General features: G+C 42.9%; 10 protein-coding genes across 10 annotated transcripts; 4 read left to right on the top strand and 6 right to left on the bottom strand.

Annotated features, from left to right (window-relative positions):
• Positions 1-338: 338 nt before the first annotated feature.
• Positions 339-1714, top strand: P153DRAFT_306581 (uncharacterized protein). The gene is made up of 3 exons (XM_033664638.1): positions 339-350; positions 430-591; positions 641-1714. Exons 2-3 carry the CDS (start codon positions 469-471, stop codon positions 1613-1615), a joined length of 1098 nt encoding a protein of 365 aa, XP_033528303.1. The 5' UTR covers positions 339-350; positions 430-468; the 3' UTR covers positions 1616-1714.
• Positions 1715-2368: 654 nt separating this feature from the next.
• P153DRAFT_353141 (phosphoglycerate mutase-like protein) lies at positions 2369-4538 on the bottom strand (the record flags this gene model as incomplete). Its single annotated transcript, XM_033666420.1, has 3 exons — positions 2369-3003; positions 3057-3425; positions 3767-4538. The coding sequence occupies 3 exons, from the start codon at positions 4536-4538 to the stop codon at positions 2369-2371; spliced, it is 1776 nt and encodes a 591-aa protein (XP_033528302.1).
• A 305-nt stretch (positions 4539-4843) lies between these two features.
• Positions 4844-5926, bottom strand: P153DRAFT_372443 (N-terminal nucleophile aminohydrolase; the record flags this gene model as incomplete). The annotated part of the gene is made up of 5 exons (XM_033669397.1): positions 4844-5158; positions 5211-5537; positions 5593-5751; positions 5802-5867; positions 5924-5926. 5 exons carry the CDS (start codon positions 5924-5926, stop codon positions 4844-4846), a joined length of 870 nt encoding a protein of 289 aa, XP_033528301.1.
• A 346-nt stretch (positions 5927-6272) lies between these two features.
• On the top strand, positions 6273-7884 carry P153DRAFT_362945 (uncharacterized protein). The gene is made up of 2 exons (XM_033667258.1): positions 6273-6803; positions 6866-7884. The coding sequence occupies exons 1-2, from the start codon at positions 6708-6710 to the stop codon at positions 7769-7771; spliced, it is 1002 nt and encodes a 333-aa protein (XP_033528300.1). The 5' UTR covers positions 6273-6707; the 3' UTR covers positions 7772-7884.
• P153DRAFT_330522 (uncharacterized protein) lies at positions 7716-8800 on the bottom strand (the record flags this gene model as incomplete). The annotated part of the gene is made up of 2 exons (XM_033665431.1): positions 7716-8157; positions 8216-8800. The coding sequence occupies 2 exons, from the start codon at positions 8798-8800 to the stop codon at positions 8107-8109; spliced, it is 636 nt and encodes a 211-aa protein (XP_033528299.1). The 3' UTR covers positions 7716-8106.
• Positions 8801-8935: 135 nt separating this feature from the next.
• P153DRAFT_362944 (proteasome subunit beta type-3) lies at positions 8936-10097 on the top strand. The gene is made up of 4 exons (XM_033667257.1): positions 8936-9089; positions 9136-9154; positions 9212-9663; positions 9719-10097. The coding sequence occupies exons 1-4, from the start codon at positions 9087-9089 to the stop codon at positions 9860-9862; spliced, it is 618 nt and encodes a 205-aa protein (XP_033528298.1). The 5' UTR covers positions 8936-9086; the 3' UTR covers positions 9863-10097.
• A 206-nt stretch (positions 10098-10303) lies between these two features.
• Positions 10304-12807, top strand: P153DRAFT_306562 (DEAD-domain-containing protein). The gene has a single exon (XM_033664637.1). It carries the CDS (start codon positions 10340-10342, stop codon positions 12644-12646), a length of 2307 nt encoding a protein of 768 aa, XP_033528297.1. The 5' UTR covers positions 10304-10339; the 3' UTR covers positions 12647-12807.
• A 155-nt stretch (positions 12808-12962) lies between these two features.
• On the bottom strand, positions 12963-13699 carry P153DRAFT_392533 (uncharacterized protein). Its single transcript, XM_033671157.1, has one exon. The coding sequence runs from the start codon at positions 13654-13656 to the stop codon at positions 12979-12981; it is 678 nt and encodes a 225-aa protein (XP_033528296.1). The 5' UTR covers positions 13657-13699; the 3' UTR covers positions 12963-12978.
• A 1692-nt stretch (positions 13700-15391) lies between these two features.
• P153DRAFT_372437 (uncharacterized protein) lies at positions 15392-16198 on the bottom strand (the record flags this gene model as incomplete). Its single annotated transcript, XM_033669396.1, has 2 exons — positions 15392-15919; positions 15986-16198. The coding sequence occupies 2 exons, from the start codon at positions 16196-16198 to the stop codon at positions 15392-15394; spliced, it is 741 nt and encodes a 246-aa protein (XP_033528295.1).
• Positions 16199-17292: 1094 nt separating this feature from the next.
• On the bottom strand, positions 17293-18438 carry P153DRAFT_306555 (uncharacterized protein; the record flags this gene model as incomplete). Its single annotated transcript, XM_033664636.1, has 1 exon — positions 17293-18438. A coding segment is annotated over one exon (1146 nt), but the record flags the coding sequence as incomplete, so codon positions are not given.
• Positions 18439-27376: the final 8938 nt, after the last annotated feature.

Raw genomic sequence — 27376 nt, 5'->3', positions numbered from 1 at the left:
TTACACGTTGACACGGCTCATGCGGCACAGCTCACTACCATAGTAGGTGTCGGAACTACCGAAACTCTATTTCACAATTAGCTACAGCCTCAAACCGCGGGAGTGTGCAAGTCATATGGATTTGATTCCGAGGAACTCACTGATTCGGTGTTAGATCATACCCACCAGGATACACCATGAACATCTCATAGGAAACGTAATAGTAGCCTTCTCGAACTACCTTCTGAGGGTCCCCGAAGTGTGACAGCTTTACTTCAACCTTCGGTCCGCATATAGAGACAGATCATTAGTGACCCATGGGATCGATTGGAACCCAACATCTTAATCGTCAGCTTGATGGCGATGTCGGTGTAAGTTTGACATGTTAGAATCGCCTCGATCATCAGATGAGTATCATGATAAAATTATATATGCTGACATACATCCTAGCTATCGGCGAGCTTCCTCGCGGAAACGCGCCAACCACAGATGATTATAGGGAACATTATCGTCCAGTTCTTTGGGTGGCTTTTCTTCTTCGCAAGGGTGTGCTCAAGGATAGTTGTCACCAGATCTTGGAAAGCCGAGGACTACATCCTCACTCTGGGCTGGGTAAGTAATTTACGGATCAATATATGGGTTATATCATTGACATTTCTAGCTTTGCGTCACAGGATATAGTGTATGTCAATATGGACAGATCGCGAACGGCGCCGGACGTCACATCGCAGCGACCTCCATGAATGGCTTCCAGGACCCTATTCAATTGCAGCAATATGCATATGCCGCTCAACTACTTCTCATATCTGGGCTCGCTGCTTGCAAACTCAGTATCTGTCTAAGCTACCTCCGAGTCTTCTACAGCGACGTCCGAGGTCGTCGCCTGATCCAAATCCTCGTCGCGGTCATCTTACTGACAATCATCCCCTTCGAGTGTGAAGTCATTTTTCAATGCAAGCCAATCAATGTCTACTGGACTGAACTCCGCCCTTCTTCGAAATGCGCATCGATCCTCCCCGCCTTATACGCCCACGGCAGTCTCAACGTCGCAATTGACATCTTCCTCATGGCCATCGTACTACCCCGCGTCCTCGCCCTGAAACTCCACAAACACCAAAGATGGGCACTGACTGGCATTGTGATGCTCGGCTCACTCGCTGTTGTTGCTGGCATTGTCCGCATGGTGCGCGTCGGGACATCGCTTGCGCGGCCGGATTTCGAACCAAGCTGGGATTCGTACGATGTGTCTATATGGACATCTACTGAGCTATATGTTAGCTTAATATGCGCATCTGCACCTGGCGTAAAACCTGTATTGGTCAAATTGGTCCCCAAGCTTTTAGGCTCGTCAACGCGAAGTCGCACACGCACTTTCGGGGGACCATCAATCGAGATGGGCTCAAGATGGAGAAGACCAACAATTGGAAGCACGAATATGAAGAGACCAAATAGTGCTACTATGTTGGCGACAATTGATGGACCGTACACGGAGTGTGGGCGGGGATTGGATGAGGAGAGCTGGTATGGAAGGAGTTCGAAGACTGGAGATACAGATTTAGGTACGAGTGAGATCCGCCCAGAAAACGGTATATGGAAGACGAGCGAGACTTCAGTTCGATCGTCAACTGTGCGATGATTGTGGTGATGACCAGGGTGAAAAGCAAGTCAGTGGCTCCGTACATTATGTAGCAGCATTAATGACAGGAATGATCTGCAAGAAATGTGTTCTAGCGATTACTACATATGAGATTCCTTTTTTGCAATAGTATAGTTGTTCCCATTTGCAAGTTTCTCTATGCTCACAACATGACCACGGATGTAAACAATATACTCCCAGTCTCTAAGTTTTATGTAGATCGTTGATATGAAGTTACATCCTGGTAACCTTCCGCAAATCGATGTCAAGCTGTTGTACCCATGGATGACTATAAAATTATTGTATCCCTGAAATATAGCGATCTAGTGATTCGTACCACTCTGATCAAGACTATTCTTCTGCAGAACATCTATAGCGGTATATAGGACGACGTGCTCACAATGGCCGCTATCGTATTAGGGGCACGATGATTCTAAAGTGAGGAAGTTATAGAGTCGATGGCGAGGATATTAGAAAAAATAATACAAATTGAGCGACGGTTGGTTAACCAACTGTGAGAACTATCTACTATCGAATTAAGTGTCCCGACGAACGTAACGGTCAAGACACATACGACTGCAGCCGTGGGTTTTAATATCAATGTAATGCATGTAATTATTCAGGTAGAGAATTGAAACAACGAACAAATGTGTGTGGTGTCAAAGCAAGACCACTGATCTCGAACTGGCACAGATTTACTTCGAATGCGAACGTGCCCAATACAACCACCTCCAGATCGTCTTGACCTCCCTACTACTCTGCTCTCCGACGTCCTCCATTGACACTATCCATTTCTAGCGGATCACCCTGAGCAGGCATCTCAATACCTCTTTCGCCCGCAGCCTCGTATAAGTTCCCGTTCGAACCCTCACTAGCGTTAGTCCACCCTCCCAGCTTTTCGTCGAATTTGTATCCTTGGCTCTGACTAGCTGGTGCCTCATGCACTACATTTGGGCCTTCGTATCCCATTCTCTGGCGTGGCGAGGTTTTACGTCTCACAAAGTCCCGGAAGTCGGTAACAATCACGAATATGCTAATGCGTTGTTGGGGCGGCGAGGATCTCTTTCGTCGTATGTACCAGCAACCACTGAACAGCAGGACCAACAGTACTATGCCGAGGGCGACGGCTACACCTATGGCGATTTGAAGGGTGTTGTTTGTTCCGGAACTGCTTGGTGTTTTGGCATTTGTAACTGCAGTGGATGTGGAGACGGCGCTAGTGCTCGATGCCGACGCAATCTTTGTGCTGCTCCCTGCCACCGCGACAACGTCCGGCTCCCCAAGATCATGTTTCTCCACACTGGCATCCGTGCAACACGTATCATCTACACCACAGCAGTAGTTTCCACCATTACAGTACCAAACCGCTTCATCACCCTGTGGCCATACTGCGAAGCGTTAGTAGTCTCACTTTTTGCTGTTGTTACGCGCGCAGACGTACGGTCAACACAGACATTGCTGCACGCGCCTCCAAATCCTGTATCTGTGCACGCGCCTCTTAACAACCTCTCCCAGTTTGGGTACCGGTAGTCATTGCACAAGCCGTTGCTCAGGCACTCGAAGCCCACTGCACAGCACGTTGTTCCGCCGCTGGCACTGGAATCACATGGGAAATGTTCCGAGTCTGCGGTGTCGCCATTGGGATAGAAACACGTCGCGTTCGCTGAGCCAAGGAGAAGCAAGAGAATTGCAGAGAGCAACGCGGCGTGTGCCGCTCGAAAAAGAGAATTGCGTCGCATGGAGAAGACGGTCGGTGGTTGCAGCAAGGCGAAAGGTGGGTAAGGCTCGCCCGGTTCAATTGACAACATCGCTTATGATGTTGAGGTAAGCTGTATTGATTAAATGACAAGGATAGCTACGGGCCGCCCTACCCGGGTCCATACAGATCCTCGTCCATCGCTGATAGGCAATCGTGGTGGGTAAGCGAAACTGGCGGGGCATACCCACCACACCCATGTATGTCTTGGAAACATGTTCACTACGATGGTTTCGAGCATTGTAATTGAGTAAAAAAAACTTGTGAACAGCAGGATGTACCAATTCATGGTATAACTCGATACCTTTCGCAATCAAATGTTCAGTATGTTGGATTTGCTTCTAGACAACACCGACCCCTAGACTATGCATCAACCCTCGCCGGCACCTGCTTACTCGCTTCATCTAATTCTTGAACCTGACCATCTGTCTTTGCCTGCTGGTCTTTGATTGCGTCCTCGACCTCGGGCGGGAAATCTCCATCAACCACACCAAATACGCCCACGTCGCTCCTCCCCATTCCACCTCCGTTTTTCTCTGTTTCCTCCCACTCTCTCAGCACGAATTTCGCCTCATGATCCGCCTTGCTCTTGTCCATCTCAGACTGATCAAAGTCAAACACTCGCCAATCTGCATTGAAGAACATGCGGTTGCACACGGCGGTGCGAAGGAAGCCAGAATGTGAAACAACGGCAATGACCTTCTCCGGACGGTCATAGAGCGCCTTAAGACAGGTCTGGCCACGCGCAAGAATCGCTTTTTGGGTAAAGGCATATGGATTGTTGGCGACATCGGTAGTCTTGTCAGGGAACTTGGGATCGACGCTCCTGAAGTCAAACTGTGGGAACTCGGCAGCGATGACAGGAATGGGAGATCCTGTGTCGCAGGGCTTGTCGCAGTTTTCCTGCCAGCCGGCGTCCGGGATGACTTTGATACCTTTCTTGATCAACCAGTCCAGTCCTATGGAGGCGGTCTGTAGCGTGCGACGTTGTGCGCTGACAACAATAAGCTCTACTTCATTGCCGATCTTGCTTTGTTTCAGGCTCTCTTGTAGCTCAACGCTCTGCTGCTTGCCGAGCTCGGTGAGTGGTGCATCGCGGATGGACCAGTCGCTGGCGACATTGTGTTCGGCTTGCGCGTGACGGATAAGGACAAGGGTGGGTGGCATGGCTGTGAGTTGGAGTGATGGTGTATAGGGGAATGAACAGCGCTGGCAATTGTGGTAGATGTGCGTGTCAACAACTTTATCATGCGCCAAACATGAATGACGCAGAGTGGGGCGGGCGTACCTGCATGTCCCTGACTCGGCACGATAGCGGCCTCACTTCACACATACGAGAAACACGTGGAAAGAGTATGAGGCGTTTGCTGCCTTCAAAGGCTTGTGTTTTGGATATTCGTGAAGTCGCTTGAAGAGCTGTTCGTTATCATGCGTGGCCGTCTATCATCCACCGACAGCGTGATCTAATACTCTCACTCCTGCATTTTCTCTTCGTCCTCATCCTCGTCGTCCCCTTCGAGCGATTTCTTGGCAAGCCTCTCTGCCTCTTCCATGATGTCCTTTGGTACCTCCTCGTGCTTGCCTTTGGTGGGCCCGTCGAGATTGCTGATCCAAGTCATCTCCAGCTCGAATTCCTTGTCCTTGTTGTCGTCATGTGCGACGTAGATGATGCGCGCCGCCTCCTTGACGCCTTCCTCAAGAGAGAGCTGGCCCTCGGCGAGGTTCAGCTTCTCGAGCTCCGACTTGGCGATTTGTCGTCCCTTGCCCGTCGCCGCACCGTAGTAGCCCTATACCGACTGTCAGCCTGATGACGATAGACGCAGAACGTCTTCCACATACCCAGTAGAGCCCGCTCGGCTCGATCATGTATAGAGACGGGCCACCGTGCTTTGCACCCTCCTTCTTGCCACCAGAGCCAGTCTTGGGCCCCGAGCCGACCTGGCCATCTACTGGCAGCTCTGCCTCAGCATCCCATGCTCCGATGATGGCTGTCACGCCAAAGGGTCGCACGCTCGAGTAGAGGGTGTAGGCCTGAGCATAGCTGCCCATGCGGTCGGCAAGAGATGCTGCGGGGATGGGTGCCTTGTAGAGCTGCCGCCACTGTGCCGCCTCGTCGCGGGCCCGGGACACGAAATGGCGACCGTCGGGCAAAAGACCAGAAGAGACCTGCAGTGACGCGGTAAGCGAGTGCCGGCACGCTCGTCCGCACATGCTTGCTTACAATGCCCATGTTCCTGTCCACGGTTGCTATCCTCTTGTTCGCCCCCGGCTTCAGCAGCTTGCTGGTGATGAGCTTCTCCAGGGCCAGCACAACGCCATCTTTGCACTTGATCCCCACTGCTGTGCCACCGTTCTCGACCGCCTTGACTGCGTATTCGACCTGACTGCGTGAGCTGCTGCCCCGCACGGTGCCGGGTGGCAGGGGCCTACTTGGAAGTTGCGGCCGTCGGGCGAGAAGACCGAGTTGGACAGGTCGTAGCCTGTGCCTATCGACGTCTATGCGGGCTGTCAGTTGGACGGAGCTTGTCCAAACAATGGCCGAGGCGGCGTACCATGGTGAGTGCGCGAGATGTAGATGCGGGGGACGTCCGGGAAGCTTGGTCTGGACGGCAGATGGACGGGCAGCGGGCGTGATGGCGCTTGAGAGGTCGACTGCGGAGCTCGGTGGTGGTGATGGTGGCAGATGCGAGAGATGCGCGTAGGGTCGGAGCTAAGCTTTAGTCTGCCAAGCCGATTGAGGCTGGAGGCTGTCACCAGAGCTTCCCCACAGCACCCCACCAAGACGACCCTTTGGACATGTATTGACCAGCGCTCCCTACAAATCGTTTGCGGTGCTGGGTGCTGGTTCCTGCTCCTGCCCTGGGAACACCAGAGCTGCATCTGCTGCTCTGATCGTCGAGCTTTCTTGCCAATTACAGGTCAATCGCGGAGCACTACGCGCAAAGGCGTGCCCACCGATACTGACTTGATGAGTTGTCGACCTTTTTTTGCAGACAACAGCAACTCTTCATTGGCTGTACGCATGCTAGCCTACCGTTTTATGTTTCAGGCCCTCACTAACAGTACGTGGGCGACAAAATCAGCCCGACTTTTCTGCCTGACTTGTCACCTGCGACCCTACATAAGGGACTGCCACTACGCCGCCTGCAACTGACCTCTGCCAGCACCTTCCGTTTCTCCCCCACACACGCCTTTCTTCGACAGACAATCTCGTACTTGTTTTTAGTTCAACGTCCAGCAATCGCACTGGACTTACGTCTCGGACTAACTTGCTGTATTGATTTCCAAAAGTCAAAAATCTCGTTGCCAACCAGTTGCTAGTTGATACCTCGAAACATGCAGCCTATGCTTATCCACTACTGCAACTGTAATAACAACACGTCTGTCCCTTACAGCTCGTCCATCTTTTCCCAGAATATCGCCTGCTCAAATGTAAGATTACGACGCCTTGGTCGTGACTACCTATAAAGCATCCACTGATGGTTACGTCATAGTGCGGCTCCATATCAACGGGCATCAATATCCGACCAAAGACTCAAGCGGATACAAACATGCAGCAAGACGAGCTTGCGCAGCTGTTCTCAGCTCACATGAACCTATCCAATGGAGCGTCTCAGCAAATGCCACAGGTTCAGCAACAAGTCCAGCAACAGGTGCAGGAAGAGGTTGTGCAACGGCAAGAGACTCCGAAACCGATTGTTTACGCTTCTTCACATTATACCCACTCTTACCATGTCGCGGCTCCCTCCCGGTCTACTTCGGAACCGTCAAACAAGACGCATATTGAGTCGTCTCAGCTAGAGGCTGTGCTCTTGCGCAACAGCATTGATCCCTCGCTGCTGTTTCCTTCTCAACTCGATCTTTTCCAGAACGCAGACGACGATCAACGACTGCGTTTACTCGAGCTATGGCGTATCTCGCCTCCGACGGGCCGTCAGGGGTACCCAGCTGGCACAGACTACAACATGTCGAGACAGCTCTACGACTGGCCGCCAACCAGTGTGGCGCAAGAAGAGGCCATGGCAAAGTTGAGATATGAGACACAATTGGCCGAGCGTGCCCAACAGGAGGAGATTCAAAGCCACCAACAGCAACTAAATCAGAGTATGGATCGTGCAGCAGAACAGATGGCAGAGCCATACATGGCCTCGGGATACGAGATGATGGCCAGGCGCGAATACGATGAATCTGCACACGCAGCTGAGAACAAGTCGACCACCGAGACGGACAGGTATTGCCAAGCAACAGATCCGGTGTACAACATCGGTGGAACGAACGGTGGATTGTGGCAGAAGAACGTTGGGAGCCTATTGGATATGGAGGATAACTACGGGTCTTTTGCGTACGCGAGAGAGTACGGCATGCAACAGACATATGGCGACGAGGAGATGGTCATGTAAAGACCTAGACGAGCTGGTGTTGAGGGGTTCAATGTCGTTTAGCATGTTACCAGGGGGGCAAGGACTCGACTTGCTGTAGGAGCTCTGAAGACAAACCAATAAGATACCCATGTCCACAAATTTGTTATTTTTACCTTGAATGTTGATGGGCTTGGTCGTTGACAGGCGTTGCAGCGTGAAGTGTATGAGGTGTCTAGGTCTTAGTAGAGACCAATACAAGGTTTGCTTGAGCGCAGACTCTCGTACCACATGTTGAATTTCGCATAGATGTAGATATACACAGCTTGTGCAGTGGGACACACGGCATGTCATATGAAGCCATAACTTTGTTCTCATCACTTGGCCTTGCCACTTGGCCACTTCTTCCACCCTCGGCCATGACCCTTCTACGGACTTGTTAGCATGCATGCCCAAGGCCGACTTGTGGTAAAACAGGCGACTTACCTGTTTCCATTCTTGGATCAAACTTGGCATGTTCAACATGGCCTGTCTTCTCATCTCCAAGCGTCCCTTCATGGTCCTCTCCCACAGTTTGCCCTTGACCTTCTGGCCCTCGCCCGTGCCCTTTACTTGCAGTCCCTTTTCGATGCGACGCTTCTCCTTCTCCCCAGGCTTCTTGATGGTCCATGGTAAGAGATCGACGACGCCATGCGAGGAGGCGAGTTTGACGAGATCGGCCTGTTTGCGCAGACCAAAGACGGGGCCATGCCAGCGGCCGGTTGTGTAGTTCTTGGTGGGGAGGAAAGGGTTTGGGTAGGGCAGGTCCGGGGGAGACGACGGCTCGCTGGTGTAGAGGACAGGCGCAGGGGAGAGGTCGGAGGCGGGAGAAGAGGTTTCGACCATGGACGCGTTGGGGTCCGAGGGTGGTGTTGTGGATACGGGCTCGGGTACGGCTGGTGGGCTGGCAAGGTCGGCTTGTATTTGGGACGTGATGCTCGGGAACAGCGACGGCGGGGGGTATTTCTGGAAGAAGCGCAGCAGCCGCGGGGGGAGCGATCTCGCTGCTTCCATCTGCTTGAGGGCGCTCATGGTGGGCGGGAACTGTCTTGGATGGGAGATGTCGGGCTTGTCGAATGGGCGGCCAGACAAATTGACGCCAAGGGATCTGGCTAGCGCGACGGTGGTGGAGCTTGCCCGCCGCCGCCGCCGCGTGGGTAGCTGTCACCTAACACCGCTCCGAGCAACACGACGACATTTCCCGGCGTGCTCTCGACTTCTGCCTGTGTGTTGTGGATAGCAGTAGCGCTCGATAAGTAAACGAAGCAGGCCAAAAAGAAGAACAGCAAGAAGACGTTGGACAAGGCACAAACACACCATGGTACGCCTTCTCCCACCCTACCCATCGGCCCAGCTAACCGCCGCAGTCTTCGCCATTCTCGATAAGTACGACGCCCCTGCCCTGCTGCACCCCCCGATGACCCGGCTCTGACTCGTGCACAGACGGCGGCGCTGCCGTGGCCATGGTGGGCAAGGACTGCGTCGCCATTGCCTGCGACCTGCGTCTGGGCATGCAGGCCCTCACCATCTCCAACAACTTCCCCAAGATCTTCCAGTACGGCGACGTGTTCCTGGGCCTGACGGGCCTCGCCACCGACGTCGCGACCGTGTCGGACCTGTTCCGCTACAAGGTCAACATGTACCGCCTGCGTGAGGAGCGCAACATCTCGCCGCAGACCATGGCCAATCTGGTGTCGTCGTCGCTGTACGAGAAGCGCTTCGGCCCCTACTTTGTCAGCCCCGTCATTGCCGGCATCAACCAGACAACGGGGAAGCCCTTCATCTGCGGCTTCGACAGCATTGGCTGCATCGACTTTGCGAAGGACTTTATCGTCAGCGGCACGGCAAGCGACCAGCTGTTTGGCACGTGCGAGGGGCTCTGGGAGCCGGATCTGGTAGGTCCCCTCAGGCGCCGAGATTGGGCGGATAGAGAGCTAATGACGGCGACAGGGACCTGAAGACCTCTTCGAGACCATTTCACAAGCGCTGCTCAACGCCGTCGACCGAGATGCGCTGTCTGGGTGGGGTGCACACGTGTACATAATCGAAAAGGACAAGGTGACGAAGCGGTTATTGAAGGGCAGGCAGGATTGAGGTGGTGGTGGTGGTGGTGAGGAGGATGACAATGACGACGATGATGTATACGGATCGCTGGACAAAACACCACGGCCGTGGCGCGACAAGCCAAGTGTGGCCGAGATAGTCGGATATGATGAACATGTTAGATGGACATTATCAAGTCAATGATATGTCGGATGGATATTATCTATTCAATGATATGACGATGAAGATGCCAACATTTGATGTTAGACATGCGAAGAGGTGTGGTTTGTACCATGTGAGGATGGCACACAGAGTTAGAATGCTTTACTCGGTCATGTCTTGGTATGAAGTCGACCAGTCGTGCTTTGAACTATGAGAATTGACAGGGTCTTGAACTCCGGGAATCGATAAGCAGACGCGCGCACGTGATGCCGCGACTAGGCTGCGCTCGACGTGGTGTCGCATTCGTGAAGCTTGGCCCAGACTCACGACATCAGCAGTTCCTGCAGCACACCAGGTCCAGCCACCATGTCGACGATACCTCCGCCGCCGCCTCGTCCGCTCGAGAGCAACATCCCTCCTCCGCCGCCGACTTCCGAGCCTGGCCCACCACCACCGCCTCCGCCCGAAGAAGAGCTGGGCCCGGCGATGGTGCAGGCGCGGAAGGCGAAGAAGGGCTGGGCGTCGCAGAAGAGGCAGCCGCCCAGCATCGACGACATACTCAAGGCGAAGCGCGACCAGGAAGCGGCGGCAGCAAAGCCCAAGTTCCTCTCCAAGGCCGAGCGCGAGCGGATTGCGCTGGAGAAGCGGCAGAGGGAAGTCGACGAGGCGCGCCGGCGGCGAGAAGCCTCGGACGGGATTGCCAATGGCAGCACACCGCACACGACACAGGGCAGCACCAACGGGATCTCGCAGAACGGCCACGGCCACGGCCATGGGCGCTCCAACGGCGCACACTCGATCCCCACGGGCCCCCGCGCGATGCGGCCAGACACGCCAGCCGGGCCGGCGCCGCGAGAGAGGCCGCGCGACGGGCGAGAGAAGCGCGACATGGGGCCGCCGGCGGTGCCCGAGAAGCAGGCGGGCAAGCGGGCGGCGTCGGGCGACTCGGAGGCGTCGCTGATCCGGCAGCGGTACATGGGCGCGGAGAAGAGCCAGTCGACCTTCTCGGCCAGCAAGAAGCGCAAGCGCACGACGGACAAGAAGTTCAACTTCGAGTGGAACGAGGACGAGGACACCAGCCTCGACTACAACCCCATCTACCAGCAGCGCGCAGAGGCAAACTTCTTCGGCCGCGGCCGCCTGGGCGGCTTCACCGACGCCACCACCGACGAGAGCAGCCACAAGTTCATCGACGCCATGGTCGAGCGCGACCCCGAGTCCGGCCGCGCCCGCGCCGAGGCCATCCTCGACATGGAGCGCCGCCGCCGGGACGAGGGCGGCCGCGCCCAGCTCGACAAGCACTGGAGCGACAAGCGCCTGGAGCACATGCGCGAGCGCGACTGGCGCATCTTCAAGGAGGACTTCAACATCGCCACAAAGGGCGGCGCCATCCCGAACCCCATGCGCAACTGGCAGGAGTCGGGCCTGCCCGACAAGATCCTGAGCCTCGTCGACCACATTGGCTACACGGAGCCCTCGGCCGTCCAGCGCGCCGCCATCCCCATCGCCCTGCAGTGCCGCGACCTCATCGGCGTCGCCGTCACCGGCTCCGGCAAGACGGCCGCCTTTGTCCTCCCCCTGCTCGTCTACATCTCCCAGCTGCCCCCGCTGACCGTCGCCAACCGCAACGACGGCCCCTACGCCCTCGTCCTGGCCCCGACACGTGAGCTGGCCCAGCAGATCGAGGTCGAGGCCCGCAAGTTCGCCGTGCCCCTCGGCTTCAACACGGCCGTCATCGTCGGTGGCCACTCGATCGAAGAGCAGGCCTTCCAGATGCGCGACGGCGTCGAGATCATCATCGCCACCCCAGGTCGTCTGGTCGACTGCATCGAGCGCCGCGTCCTCGTCCTCAGCCAGTGCGCCTACGTCATCATGGACGAGGCCGACCGCATGATCGACATGGGTTTCGAGGAGCCCGTCAACAAGATCCTCGACGCCCTCCCCGTGGGCAATGAGAAGCCTGACACGGAGGCTGCAGAGGACCCCAATCAGATGAAGCGCGGCATGTACAGACAGACGATGATGTACACAGCCACCATGCCCACAGCCGTCGAGCGCATAGCCAGAAAATACCTAAGACGCCCTGCCATCGTGACAATTGGTAATGTTGGTGAAGCTGTTCAATCAGTTGAGCAGCGTGTTGAATTCATCGCCGGCGAGGAGAAGCGCAAGAAGCGTCTCCAGGAGATCCTACAGAGTGGAGAGTTCTCACGACCCATCATCGTCTTCGTCAACATCAAGCGCAACTGTGACGCCATTGCACGCGATATCAAACACATGGGTTTCTCTTCCGTCACCCTCCACGGCAGCAAGACACAAGAACAACGAGAAGCTGCCTTGGCTTCGCTCAAAAATGGACACGTTGACGTGCTCGTAGCCACCGACTTGGCTGGTCGTGGTATTGATATCACAGATGTGAGCTTGGTGGTAAACTTCAACATGGCGACTAACATCGAGAGCTACACCCATCGTATCGGACGAACTGGTCGTGCGGGCAAGAGTGGTGTGGCCATCACTTTCTGTGGCAATGAGGATGCAGATGTGCTCTATGATCTCAAACAGATGCTTACCAAGAGCCAGCTCAGCAAGGTGCCAGAAGATCTCAGGAAACATGAGGCAGCCCAGCAGAAAGGAGGCCGGAAGGGAGGCGATAGGAAGGCGGGTATGACGTAGAAATGGATGAATGTGAATAAAATAATCATGGACAAGACATATATCAATAGGATTGACATTGTGTGAGTTCAATCTTTACTATATAATTTGGGCTACTCCGGGAATTCAACATTGAAAAGGTTGTGTCCTATTGACAAGGTAATATCATGAACTTCTTCAGTAATATTTTGAATCCATCACATAAGTAAGCTCAGATTGTTTTCCACTTGTAAAGTCATTCTCCTTTTCTGCCTCTATAATGTTATCCAAAGTGGATATGCATGATACCCGAGGATGTAAAGACTACCTTGGTCATTGCATCTATGACTAACCAAGTAGCCTACAATGACGTCTCACAATGCCACCTCAGACTCCCCCCAAGTGACGGGAATGTCAGACTCGGACCGCGACACAGTCTTGTGCCCAGTCAAGGAGACGTCTTTCCATCCCAGTGAAGCGCAGTTGATAGTCCCTTTAAACTTGCGACAATCATTGCCGGAGAAGACAACGTATCCCAACCCCGACTCTACGTTCTCGGATTTCTGTCCAGCCGTTGGAACGCCACTCCATCGAAACCAGAACTTTGGTGAGCGGAAACTGTTCTTCTCAAAGGTGTCGAAGCGACTTGACTCCAGTTCTTCCTCATCACTTTCCCCGCCACTCTCCTCTTCTTCCTCCTCTTCATCCTCGTCGTCAACAGCATCTAGTGTATCCAATATGCCTTGTAAGCTCTTCCTGCTCGCCGCCAGAATGACACTTCCTCGTAGGACTCCAGGAAACGAGATCTCGCCTACAACGCCCTGACCATTGGCCGTGAGGCGATATACTTCCAACTCCACACAGAGATCACGGTCATCATCTGCCGCCGTCGCGCTGCTTATCTTCTGCCACGCTGCACATTTGCACTCATAACTGCCAAACGTTTTACGAACATCAAATGGCTTTGATCTCACTCCCCCTTTCCCACCGCTGCGGCCCACTCTGTTGTGCATGTGTCGAGAGGAGAAAGCTGCATCTTGCCAGTCATCCATGATTGAAAATAGAAAAGTGAACAAAAATATTGCATATAAAAAGAGAAGAGTGAGAAGAAAGTTACATGAAGTCAAGTACTGGCAGAACAGTTCATGACGTCACGACTTGTAAGTATTCTAAACATAATGACTTTAATTAAGCTTTATAAAAGACTTAAGAAATTGCTAGTATAGTAGTAACAAGAATTACTTATAAGTCTTATATAATTTCTTTATTAAGTTCATTAAGATTACAAGAGCAAAATTAACTAGAAAAAAATCCTTATTATTATATTCATGGTATAGAACACCAAAAAGCTCTTTTAATATGAAAGAACTTAAGTAGTTGATAGATTAAACTTTGATTTGCGGTTTGAATCTTAAACTATATAAGATATATATAAGATTATAAAGCTATCCCTTCGTGTAGTGAGATGAACCCGCGGATTTTGGGCCAATCGAATCGTGTAACACAAGTCTTAAGAACATCAAAATCAGATTTCGAACTCTAACGCAGGGCATTACACCGACTTACCAACCCGCTCTAATTGGTCAATAGCCGGGCCGAAATCCGCGGGTTCATCTCACTACACGAAGGGATAGCTTTATATTGGAACATCCTTTAAGCAAGCTTGGCCTGGAATTCATAGGGTTTTGCTGCTATCCTGGAATGCTGGTATAAAGCCTAAAATCTAGATTTCTACGTGATTAGCTAAGGTTAGCACAGGAGAGCGTTGTATCACCTCTTGCAAGAAATCGCTCGCTGAGAGTCCTACACATCCAGCAATTAGGCAACGACCTTAAACATTACAAGAGCTGGGGTATAGAGAAAGCTACAATTAATCTGATGAGGCATGTTAAGCGCAGGTGACGAGTGTAAGCCCCAGGAGCTTACAAAGCCACTGCATGACCTCGCTCAATGGGCTTTTGGACCTCAGGGTCTGCTGTCTCTTGAGGTGATTGCCTATGGTGATTTCTCTTACCATGGACGATACGCACAAAGTAATGTGCTTCTCTGTAGAGGTGTTGCGGTACACCAAGCCCCTGAAGAGGAAGAAATAGGTCAACCATTTCGCCACTTTTCACGTAGAGATCGGTCGCAAAAAACACTGCTCAATAAGTTTTCCGATATGCTAGCAGTCCCCTTTTCTATGACTAGCCAGTATGTTTCTATTCGCCACGCAATAGAGAGGACAATATCGAGAAAAACAACTGCATCAGCAATATTGTACATATAGTAGAGTAGGTACATGTGGAATCAAGCCAGACTTCCTATCAGTCTCTTCTTGCTGTTCAACGGCGCTGGAGCCGCGATATTTCGGGGGCGTCGCAAGTATCGCACGCTCGTTTGCGCGCATCCATGAGACGAATTTGAAGAAGCAGGGTATGTTGCCGTTGGTGTTTGCGGATCCTCAGGATTACGATCGTGTGAGAGAGGGCGATTGCATCACGCTGGTTGGTGTTGAGGAGGGGGAGTTAGAGCCGGGAAGCCAAGTGGTTATGTGGATGAAGAGTAGGAATGGAGGAGAGTAGGAAGCTAGGCTGAATCATGGTTAAAGTGAGGGTCAGTTGAAGTGGAGGAGAGCTGGTAGTGCGCTTAATTATATCAAGCACGCTATGTTGGATAGATGAGATAGTGGGACTGATCTGATGCGATTTGCATGATTCTGGGGTGTCTCTATTACTTCTCTTCACCATATATACTCAAGGGTAGTAGCAATACCCATTTGACGAACTCGTCAAGATTCCCTCTCTATCAAAGGCTCTCCATGTAGAGCAGCATGTTCGCCACCGGCTTGTTCTCAGATCGCCAAATCTTGATCTTGTTAATCCTCTTCTTGCCAAAGATGGCCCGGTATTGAATGACCAAGTACGCAGGACCAGCGGCATGAGAGCTTCCGAGCAAGCCCATGAAGGCCTCGACTGCAGGCGTCATTGGCATCTTGGTGGGGGTTCTTCCCGGCACGAAATCAACGCCAGGCCACTGCGGCAACTCATCCAGGTCACCGCTCGGCAGCTTGTTGACCTTCAACAGGGCCGATTCCATGAGGTCTTTCGTCTCGGGCATGATAACAGCGGATCGGTATACGCGCTTGAGGTCTTTGCCGGCCGCGTACTGGCCCCACATTACTGCCATGACGTCGGTCCATTTTGTAGTGGGCCACATCCATTGCGGCGGAGGATTGAGCAAGTCTTTCACAGCTTCCGCGGGCCCAAAATTGCCGCCGGCAATCATGTAACCATCATCGCCGTTAACAATGTTGCCCATTATAGCTGTGGTGGGCTATGAAGCCAAGCCATGCAAGTCAGTAAAGTAAATGGTTGCGCTAGCACGACTGTGACCACGTACGTTTCTTTCCCTGCCATCATCGCCCGTCCATAGGTTTGAATGATCCCAGCCTCGAGAGACCTCGTTAGCCGTGTTCAACAGACCATCGGCCCTCCCTAGTGACTTGTGGTAGTCTGCCGGTATCTCTTCATCTTGTTCGTCATCTTCTTCCCACCCAGTCGACAAGAGTGTCTTCAGCGTCACGGTCCCGGCTACCACGTTATCCCTGTCCATCATGCACCAGATGGCTGTTCTCGTCGTCAGCAGATGGGATGGAGAGAACTTCTGTATCGAACCGCTTACTACATGAATGTTAGCAAAGAAACTAGGTAGGCTACCTGCCCTTAGTATCAGCAAATAGCTGCATGGCTTAGACTAGCCTGTATAGATTCAAAACAAGTTGATTCAATAGCTCGCTTTCGCCCCTACATGACAATGAGAAGTACTTTGACTCACCATCTTCCACTTGCAACCTTCCTGGCCCATAGTGCTGCGTCGGCTGCACGAGGAACAAGCTCCTGCGGCAGCGAGACAAGCGAGTCGTTGAGTCCAAGTGGCTCGTCGAAAAGGCTTCGTTTTTGCACGTCGGATGGCTGCTGAGTATGCGAACCGTGGGAGAAGTGCGAGCCAGTGATCACAGCAAGGCAGATACCCACAATAAGAGCGAAGAGACGGTATCAAGGAAGACGTCTTCTAGCCCCAATTGGCCCGGCGCCATTGAGAATGCCGATGGAAATCATGACGAACAGCTGAAGGAACGAAATGAACAGCGAGTGAAGAAAGACGCAGGCATGGGCAGAAGCCTCGGTCTAGGAATATATACTACCTAAGACATGCGTGGCTGTCGAGACGAGCTTATGAGCTACTTGGTCCGGTAACACATGATCCATCGTCTCGGAAAGTGTATGCGTCAAGCGTTCACATGGGTACAGAACGCTCTCCGGGCCATGTCCGCTCCTCGGTCTTCGTTGAGTGGCAAGAAATCCATGTTTCCGTGTGTCCTGACCGTGGGCCCGGCTTAACTTCCAAGGTTGCTTGAATCTAGACAGGCTTTACTGTAGCCATTCCTTCGCTAGCTCTCGCGAGCAGTCAACGATGCAGGTGTGGCACGTCCAGACAGTCCCGACGGAGATAGCAGAATGAGTGATGTAACCTCATGTAGATCCAAGTTTAGGCAAAGGATAGCCGTTGGATGAGCACATGCACTAGGGTGTAGGTACTAGGCCAGCATTTGTGTTTGGTCGGGTTCACTATGCCGATGATGGATTGAATCCTTCTGTGGAGTTTCGACGATGCAGGTACCTATGAATTGCACACAAGTCCTAATGCATGTCTTCCTCCGTTAAGATGCTCCACCATCGAAAAGAGTAAGGTATAGAGTTACTAATAACTGACGCTTTTCTCGGGTGCCGCATTCCCAGATCAACCATGCGCTTGTCATCCCATATGGCAAACCCATATTTGCGCCAGGCCTGAAAGGGGTACACAAGTGTAAGCATGTACCCATCATGCCATCCATCGGTGGTGGACATGGCGTGATGAAAGCGGTACGACCATGGCGTTTGGTCGAGGTTTTTTGGTCCCTGACTGAAGGTGTCCTTGTTGCGTTCGAATGAGAGCGGCTCGGCACAGGAACACCTTTGCACTGCCCCTTCAACCCAACATATTGTTGGCAACCCATAAGCGTTGTTGTCGTGGACAGCTTCCACCGAAGTAATCGTCCCAGAGGTGACTGCGCCGAGAAAATCGCAGGCGGTCAAGATCTGCTCCCGCTCACAGCCGAACACGTCGTAAAAGCCATCCGCGCTGCTCTGGGTCAACACGTCAACTTCCTGTCTCGGCCAATTGGTGCCCAGGCGGCCCTTGTGTCCGGCGCCCTGGAGTTCCAGGAAGAACTGCAGTTGCCAGAATGATTTAATCATCCGCTGCTCCTCCACCCACGAAGGCGGGCCAGTATCCTGTGGAAGATAGTCCTTTCGACTCTCGGCGTTTTCGAATTCCTCCCGGCGTGTACGGCCATCCCCATTTTTAACAAGCGTAGAGGGCCTTAGCTCCATAGATTTTCGTATCAAATGTTCGAGGCAGGTATGGGACCAGGCATGGACATTCGCGGCGGTGGTGAGCAAAGACCGTACTGCCGCGGCGGCTCGGTCTAGTCCCGACGAACGCATTTCGTCGGTGGCCATAGTCGAGTCAGTTTTAGCAACAGTTTGAGCCTCGGACAAGGATACTGGGAAGCTTGAGAACCGAGCTTTAAGGACCGCGCCCATCAGGCGACGGGTCTGCAAGGGAACGGTAACCTCTAGGACCACCTCCGCAATTTCGAGCGAATATCTGTTGAGCAGTCTGCCCATAGCGGGCGATGCATGGGCCAAGCTCCGTAGTGAAAAAGGGTCCGGAGAGAGTTTGATTATCTTAATCCTGAGCTCCTCGGGAAGTTGACTAAACGCGTCTTGTTCAGTGTTCGCTGTCATGGTCGCTTGTAGTGCTCTTGGTGTTACTTCTAAGGTGGGTGTCTGGAGAGAAGCAGGAGCTGCGGACTCGACAAAAATTATGTAGTAAACATAACCGAGAACACGTTATAACGCTAGCAGGATGATTCCTGTCGGCTATACCATAGTTCATGACTTGCTCTTCGAGTACTCTTCACAACTCTTTCCTATACCCCCCCCCCCCCCGGGCTGGGGTGCCTAGCGCGAAAATTCGAACCAATTTAGCCAATCAGTTAATCCAATGTTAGCCACAGGTAGAGCTTAAAACTTCTAAACAAGGTTTGTATTTGCGAGTTAACAGGTAAGGAGCCATTTGTTAGGCTATAGCAAGGGATTTGGGCTATTAGAATCTTAGTATTTAAGAAAACTGCGCTAGGCACCTAAGCTAGGGGGTATACACTCTATATTTTATTCTTACTGTTAATCTTAGTTATTCTTAAAGGTATTTTGTACAGGAAAATAGAGCTAGAAATAGTAGGTTTAGGTAATCTATTATATAGATTACTACTTTACAAAGAACTAACTCTAAAGTAACTATATATACTATATAGAAAGTAGTAAAATAGTTACTTTAAGCTTTAAAATCTCTTAGTAGGTACTTAAAAGTACTATAGTAGTATAATATACCTAATAAGTAGAATATAGCTTATTAATATAATCTAAATAGTAATAAAGCTTATATACTTAGTACCTAGAATTTTTAGTATACTAAAACCTTATAGTAATTTCTATATATAGCGTAAGAAACTAGCTTATAACTAGTAAACTTCTCTATTTTTATAAGTAATAAAGTATTTTTACTTATTACTTTAATACTATAGAGTCTTTTACTAATTAAAGTAAAACTAGTATTCTTTTATTAGCTAGCTAAATTTCTAAAGAGAATAATAGGAAAACTAATAAATAAAGCCTAGTCTTTTTATTTTACTTATAGAAAGTATATCCTATTATAACCTTTTTAAGCTTTAGACTTCTTCTACTTTACCTACTTAAAATAAAAACAAATAAAGCTTTAAAAATAGGAATTAAATATTAGAAATAAAAGCTTTATACTAATAGGTAGAATAATAATATTGTTTTTACTCTAGTTAATCTTATTAGTGTTTATTACTATATTTTTTATACTAATAATACTCTATAGCTTAGTTTTCGATTTTTTAATTTTAGTATAACCTAAAAAAATAATTATAGTTAGTATAGGTTTACTTATAAGAAGTAGTACTTTTCTTACTTTAAAAGCAATTTTTCTCTAAAAAATAGAAATTAATATATTACATTAGCTTTTAATTCTAGTTACGCACGGGTTCTAATTACGTATAAGTAATTATTATTACTAAAGTATAACGTAGTTATAAGGCTCTACCTAAAAATTACTATATTTATTAGTATTACTACTACTATTACTATAACTATTACTATTACTCTTATAGTTACTTGTCTATTTACTTCTAATAATGTATTTAGGTTCTATACCTACTAAATTACTTCTATAAATCTTTATCTTTAATTAATAAACTTAAAATCTATAGAAGCTTACTTAAACTAGATCTTATTTAGAGTTAAAAAAGTATTATTACGCTACTTAGTAATTAGCTAGTAAAGTTTAAAAAGCTTAGTATAAAGAGATCCCTTATTAGCCTTATAAACCTATTTAGAAAGAAACTAAACCTTTAATTTATTAACCTTTACTTTAGTCTTTTTTTTAAACCTAAAGTATTACTAATTAATTAGATCTTTAAATTATATATATTACTATTATACTAAATAGTACTCTTTACCCTTCTTTACTCTCTAGTTAAGTCTTTTAAAATCTAATTATAAATATTTAGAGTATTATAATAGTATTAAGATTTATATAAAGAAACTTATAACTTATTAAGCACTGTAAGTAAATACACCTAGCTTTCTAGGCTAAAGTAATAGTATTAAACTAATAGAATAGCATATAAGTTGTATTAAAATAAGATTAAAGATAGAATATAAGATAAGATAAAAGTATCTAGGTATTAAGGTATTAGAAATCTTTATATACTAGCTTAACTAAATAAACTTTTTTATTTAGACCTCTTCTAAAGCTACCTATTATATTTCTAAATTTACTAGTAATCTTAATAGTTTTATAACCTAGCTATAGTATTTATTATAAACTAAGGTTTATAACTAGGCTAAACTTAGACTATTATCTACCTAGGCTCTTAAAATACGTATTATTACTAGTATATAAAGCGGAATATTACTAAATAATCAAGAGTTTGTAACTAAACTAAACTTTAACTAATAGCTACCTAGGGTCTTAGATACGCGTCTAAACTAGAATATTAAGCAGATTATTACTAAGAAATAGTTTATTATTTTAGGTTTATAGTGTATTTATACTTATAGTATAGGCAGATAAACGCAATATAGTAAGAATCTAATATAGTAACTAAGTATAAAAGCTATTACCTAGCTTCTTTTTATATAGTAAATATTAGTAGATATATAAAATAAAGGTAATAAAGAGCTAATTAGTATACTTTCTCTTAATAGCTAGATAATTAATATACTATAATAGATATATATTCAAAAGCCTAGGTAGTAATTAAAGTTTAATTTAGCTTTAAGCTATAAACTATAGCTAAGTTGGAAAGAATTTAATTAATTAGTAATTCTAATTATAAAGCTAGGTAATTATAGTTTCTATAAATAAACTAGTATATAAATTTCCTTTATACACTAAAAGTATTATTTTTATTACTTAGTTTATTATTCTATTTATTTTGTTTTTGCTTTTTTTTAGTACTAAAATTATGCCTAATTAATAATATAATCTTCTTATAATAGCCTAAGAGTTTATATACTATATTCTATTTTAAATTAATAATTATATAATAATATAGGTAATTACTAGTACTCGTATAGTACTTTAGATATCCTTAGTAAGATCTGGAAAAACCTAATAAAGTATTAAAAAAAATAAAAGTTATAACTTAGTATAATAGAAATACCTTTTACTTTTAAGATTAAGATATTTTATAGTACTTTAAGGTGTATATAAGACTTAAAGAAATTGCTTTATAAAGTTAAAGTTTATGATTTTTTTTTATATAAGTTTATAAATCGAATAAGGCTTTTTTTAATACTTAGCTGTATTAACTTAATTAGCTTATTACAAAGTAGTAAAATACTACTACTTTAACTAAAAATAAATGCTTTTTTAAGTAAGCTTTTATAGACTCTAGGTATACTACCTAGAAAAGAAATTTTTTAATAGTAATCTAAAGAGTATAATACCTTACTATAGAGTTATATAACTAATTTAAAATAAAAAACAAGCTAGCTAATCTTAAAGTAGTAGTAATAGTAATAGTAATAGTAATAGTTATAGTAATAGTAATAGTAATAGTAACAAAAAGTAAAGAATTAATAACTTATAACTAGCTTAGACATTAGCTGCCATAGTTAGTCTAAATAGTAAAAACTAATTCAAAATTAAAATAGAAATACAAAAATATAATAATAAGATTACATATTAATCTCTATCCTCTAGAGAAGAGATAGTTTATATTTCTACTTTCTAATACTATTATTATATACTCTTATATATATTTACTGTGTACAAACCGGCGAAGTGTAAGCTTCTACATTAAGTTACTATACTATAGTCTTACTGTATTACGTCTATCTGCTTATACAATTAGTATAAAAACGCTATAAACCTAATATAATTACTAAAAGATAGAGTCTTTACTTACTAATACTATTCTTATATACATTTACTAATATTTACTATGTATAAAGGGGCTCTGTACTAGCTTCTATACTAAGTTATTATACTTTTGTCCTACTTTACTACGTCTATCTACTTATATAACAAGTATAAACACGCTATAAATCTAAAAAAAAAAGACTTTTATAAGCTATATATAATCTTTATTTATTAGCTACTTTTATCTAATAGTTGTATTTAGTTAGTAGTACTGAAGGTAATCTTTTAGCTATAAGTATACTTATATATAGGTTTTACTAAGCTACTTCCTTTATAATCTTACTAATTATATTTAGATTCTAGATTTACTAATAGTATTTTTTTATTACTTTCTTTTTCTGTAGCTTGTACTTAGTATAGAAAGTTTTTATAAACTAATATACTCTAAGCTTAGTATTTAAAGGTTTTACAATTAGAATTCAATTAAGTCTTATTAATATATCTTTTTTACTTAGCTTTACTATTAAAACTAAAGCTTTAACTACTCTTTATAATAGTAACTAGACTATTAAAATTATTTTTACTACTTCTAAAGTAAAAGCTTTTACTTATTAACTATTAGTTTAGCTAATATTAAGCTTAAAGCTCTTTCTTTACTTAGTTTAGCGTTAATAGCTCTTTTTATATTACTAATAACTTTTAGCTACTAATTTAGATTTTTTTTTTGTAGCTTTAGTAGCTTAAAATAATTTGGCTTTAGTAAAGCTACTTAAAGGAAAAACCAAGAAGCTTTTAGTAATACTAATACTACTAGTAGTTCTTTAAACATACTATACTTTACTAATAATAATACTATTAAATATTCTAAGTAAGGTAAGTTATATTATAATTATTTTACTAACTTTAATTAAAGGTATTTAACTTTTAGTTTCTTTTATAAGCTTATTAATTCTTTATTTTAAGTTAATAGACGATTCTTTAGAAAACTAATTTCTTGAATAAAAACTAATAAATTATTTCCTTTAGCTCTTCCTCTAAGACTTCTTTATTTTTTATAATCTTTATTATTAGTATAAGTACTATTTTATAATCTAAAAGAGTATTTAACTTTTATGACTTCGGATATAAAGAAGTACTTTATTTATCAATTTTCTAATATATTATTAGGAAAGAAGTTAAGTATTTTATAGAAACTCTTTCTATATTTTAAGTATAGCTATATATTTTAGATAATAATATAGTATAGCTAAGTAATAATCTTTAACTTTACTAATAATGCTTAGCAAATAATTTACAAGTAATTATAGAAATTCTTTTCTAATTAACAGAGTTAAAGTACAGTTTTTAAAGAAATATTAATTGTGTTTTAAGTTCTTCTACTACTTACTCCAAATCTAGAAGCTTAGCTTATATTATAACATTTCCAACTATTATTTACTAAATTGTTTTTTCTAAAATATTTCTACTCTAGAGTAGTATTATATATCTGTAAATAATAGTAAGTTTTCTATTTATACGTAATTAAACGTATTTTTTTAGAATTATTTTATTAGTATTAATACCTTGTTGATATTAAGTTACTTACTACTTTAACTCCTCTTTATTATTTCGTGTTTAATATTTTGTTATAAAGTACTTACTACTTAAGTTTATAAGAAAATTAAAAAGCTTTAGAAGAATATAAGTTATATTTAGTAAAATAATAAAAGATATATATAGTACTATATTTACTCTATGTTTATAGTTTCTTATTATTGTTAAAAATGTTTTCTAACCTATATAAGATTTTTAAGTAGTAAAAGTTTTTCTTAAAAGCTTCTAATTTTAGTATAATTAGATCTTCTAGTAATCTTATTTATTTGCCTAAAATAAATAGACTTTATTATTTAGGCTTTTCTATCCTGTTTATCTAGGTTTAAAATAACTATTTTTATACTTTCTAATCTTTAAGCTTTATAGACTATTCTAACCTTCTAATAAGCTTCAAAAGCTTTTATAGTAATTATTATAAAAAGTAGCAGTATCTTATATATATACGATTTATAAAGATCTACTCTTCTTTTTTATAAAATAAAATAGTTTCTTTTTCTAACAGGAAAGCTTTATCTCTTAGAATTTGCCTAAAAGATTATTATACTATTAAAGTTACCGGTTTCTTAGCTTCTATAGTACTTCTTTCCCTAGAGAACAGGGATTAATATATAATCTTTTTTTTGTATTTCTATATCTACGTTTAAATTGTTTATTACTTTTTATATAACTAAAGTTTAACCTAGTTATAACTCTCTGCTTCCTATTGCTATTACTATTACTTTTACTATTCTTATTCTTATTACTATTACTTTTAAATTAGCTAGCTTTATTCTTGTTTTATCTTTATTATATAGCCCTATAGTAAGGTATTATGCTTCCTAGATTACTACTATAAATCTTTTTTTCTAGGTAGTATACTAAGGACTTATAAAAGCTTACTTAAACTAACTCCTATTTTTAGTTAAAGTTGTATTATTATACTACTTAGTAGTAAGCTTAGTACTTAAGAAATTTTTCTTAGTTTTATTAACTTATATAAAAAAAAATTACGCTTTAACTTTATAAAGCTATACTTTAAGTTTGTAATTAACTTTAAGTATTAAAAATTATCTTTATCTTTTAAGGAAGATATATTACTATTATATTGAGTAATACCTCTAATTTCTTTTAATTACTTCACTAGGTCTTTATAGATCTTACTAGAGATATCTAAAGTACTATATAAGTACTAGTAATTACTTCTATGAAATCTTTTATTATAAGCTTACTAGATAATATAGTATAGAAACTCTTAAGCTATACTAATAGAATTAATCTTTTAATAAGGTATAAGCTTAGTAGTAAAGCAAGATAAGATAAGGTAGTTTAATAAATAAATAAAATTTCTATCTTTTAAATTATTAAGTATATATATATTAGCTTATCTATATAAACTATTAACTTTAGTTATATATTTAGAATTACTTGTTTCTATAAAAGTTATTATAAACTTAACTATAGTTTATAACCTAAAGCTATACTATACTTTCATTACTACTTAGGCTCTTAGATATATATTTATATTAGTATATTAAGTATCTAGTTCTTAGGAGATAGCTATTTAGCTCTTTATTATTTTTACTATATACTCCTAATAATATTTACTATATACAAAGGAGCTCGGTATTAGCTTTTTTACCAATATACTATATTAGATTCTTACTATGTTATATCTATCTACCTATACTATAAGCATAAATACGCTATAAACCTAAAATAATAGTACTTCTTTAAGTATTATATACGTTCTAGGCTTTTGATTACTATCTTAAAATTATAAACACGTTAAAGTAATTTACCTACCTTAGAAACTAAAACAACTCAGGTACTTTTATTAAGAATAAATACTAAAATAAGCTTTACTATAATTACTATAGTAAGGAGAAGTAATTTTACTACTAATATTATTATATATATTATTTATTCCCTAGAGAAGAGTAATTAATGTAATGCGTTCTTATTATATTTTCGTAACAATAAATATTTTAGTTCCTTATTAGCTATAATTATCTATATTAAATACAGTAGCTAGAGCTTATTATAGTTATAAGCTAAGAGCTCTCTACTTTAAATTTCTATTACTATTACTATTACTATTACTATTGTAATTACTTCTACTTATAAGTCTCTACTACTTTAAAAACTAGTCTATACTTATATTATATTCCTCCTATTAGATTTAGATATCTCTTAAAGTTAATAGCCTAGTTTATTTTACTAACTTTATTCTTTTACTCTATTAATTAAATAGTCTCGCAGCAGAGTATTACACTAATTAGGTTATCTTTATTATTTTCTTATTTTAGGCCCTATAACTACAATTTACTAAAGCCTGCCGATTTAAGCTAGAATTATCTATTAAAGTAGTATTAATATTGTACTTAGTAGTAAGCTTATTAAGTTAAAGAAGCTTAGTATTTAAGAAAGATTTTTAAGTTTTATAAGCTTATATAAAAAGGAGCTAAGCCTTAACCTTTTAAAGCTATACTCTAAGTCTTATATTAAATTTAAAGAATTATATAATATTCTTGTTTTTTAAGTAAAAAGTATTCTTATTATACTTAGTAAATACCTTTTTCTTAACTACCTAACTAGGTCTTTTTTTACCTTATTAGAAAAATCTAAATTTATCAACTAGTACTAGAAGTTACTTATTCTAATTGTTTACTTATTAGCTTAATAATTCTTTATTTATTTAATAGTTATAGCGAAATTATACTTGCTATACAAGTAGATAGATATAACATAGTAAGACTACAGTATAGTAACTTAGTGTAAGAGCTAATTTATATCCTCCTATTATATAGTAAATATTAGTAAAAGTATAGATAAATACTATTTAAACGCAGATTAACTTTGTTTTAGTATTATTCTTTATAATTTATTAGGTATAGATACGTTTATAAGAGCCTAACTTACTATTCACCTAAATTTAGCTTAGTTATAAAATTTAAGGTAAATTAAAAACTTTAGCTCTGTTATAAAACGTCTTTTTTAGTTTTATAGCGTATTTATACTGCTAGTATAAGTAGATAGACGTAATATAGTAAGAATCTAATATAGTAACTTAGTATAGAAGCTATTGCTTAGCCCCTTTTTATATAGTAAATATTAGTTAAAGTATATAGTAATAGTAATAAAGAGCTAATTAGATATCTCTTTAATTACTAGCTACTTAATATACTAGTATAAATTTATATTTAAAAGCCTAGACAGCTATTAGTTAAAGTTTAGCTTAGTTATAAGCTTTAAATTATATTATAGACTATAGCTAGGTTATAAAAACTCTTTAATTAAATAGTAATTCTAAATCTATAACTAAGGCAGCTTTAAAGAAAGTATAGGTAATAATAGTTTATATAAATAAGCTAGCATATAAATATTCTATACGCCTTAAGAGTTAAGATCTTTATTTATCTATTTATCTATTTTATATATCCTATTTTATTTTTCTTTATAACTAAGATTATAATTAACTAATAATATAATTCTTTTAGTAAAGCCTAGAAGTTTCTATACTGTATGTTACAGTAAACTAATAATTAAAGAATTAAGGTAAGTAATTACTATTACTAGTATAGTACTTTAGATATCTCTAGTAAAATTTCTAAGAATCTAGTTAGGTAGTAAGAGAAAATAAAGAAAATTACTTAATATAAT

Source organism: Dothidotthia symphoricarpi, assembly GCF_010015815.1.
Source record: "Dothidotthia symphoricarpi CBS 119687 unplaced genomic scaffold P153scaffold_2, whole genome shotgun sequence".
NCBI classification, from domain to species: domain Eukaryota; kingdom Fungi; phylum Ascomycota; class Dothideomycetes; order Pleosporales; family Dothidotthiaceae; genus Dothidotthia; species Dothidotthia symphoricarpi.
Note: the sequence above shows the minus strand (reverse complement) of the source record. Positions and strands in the feature narration are given on the sequence as shown.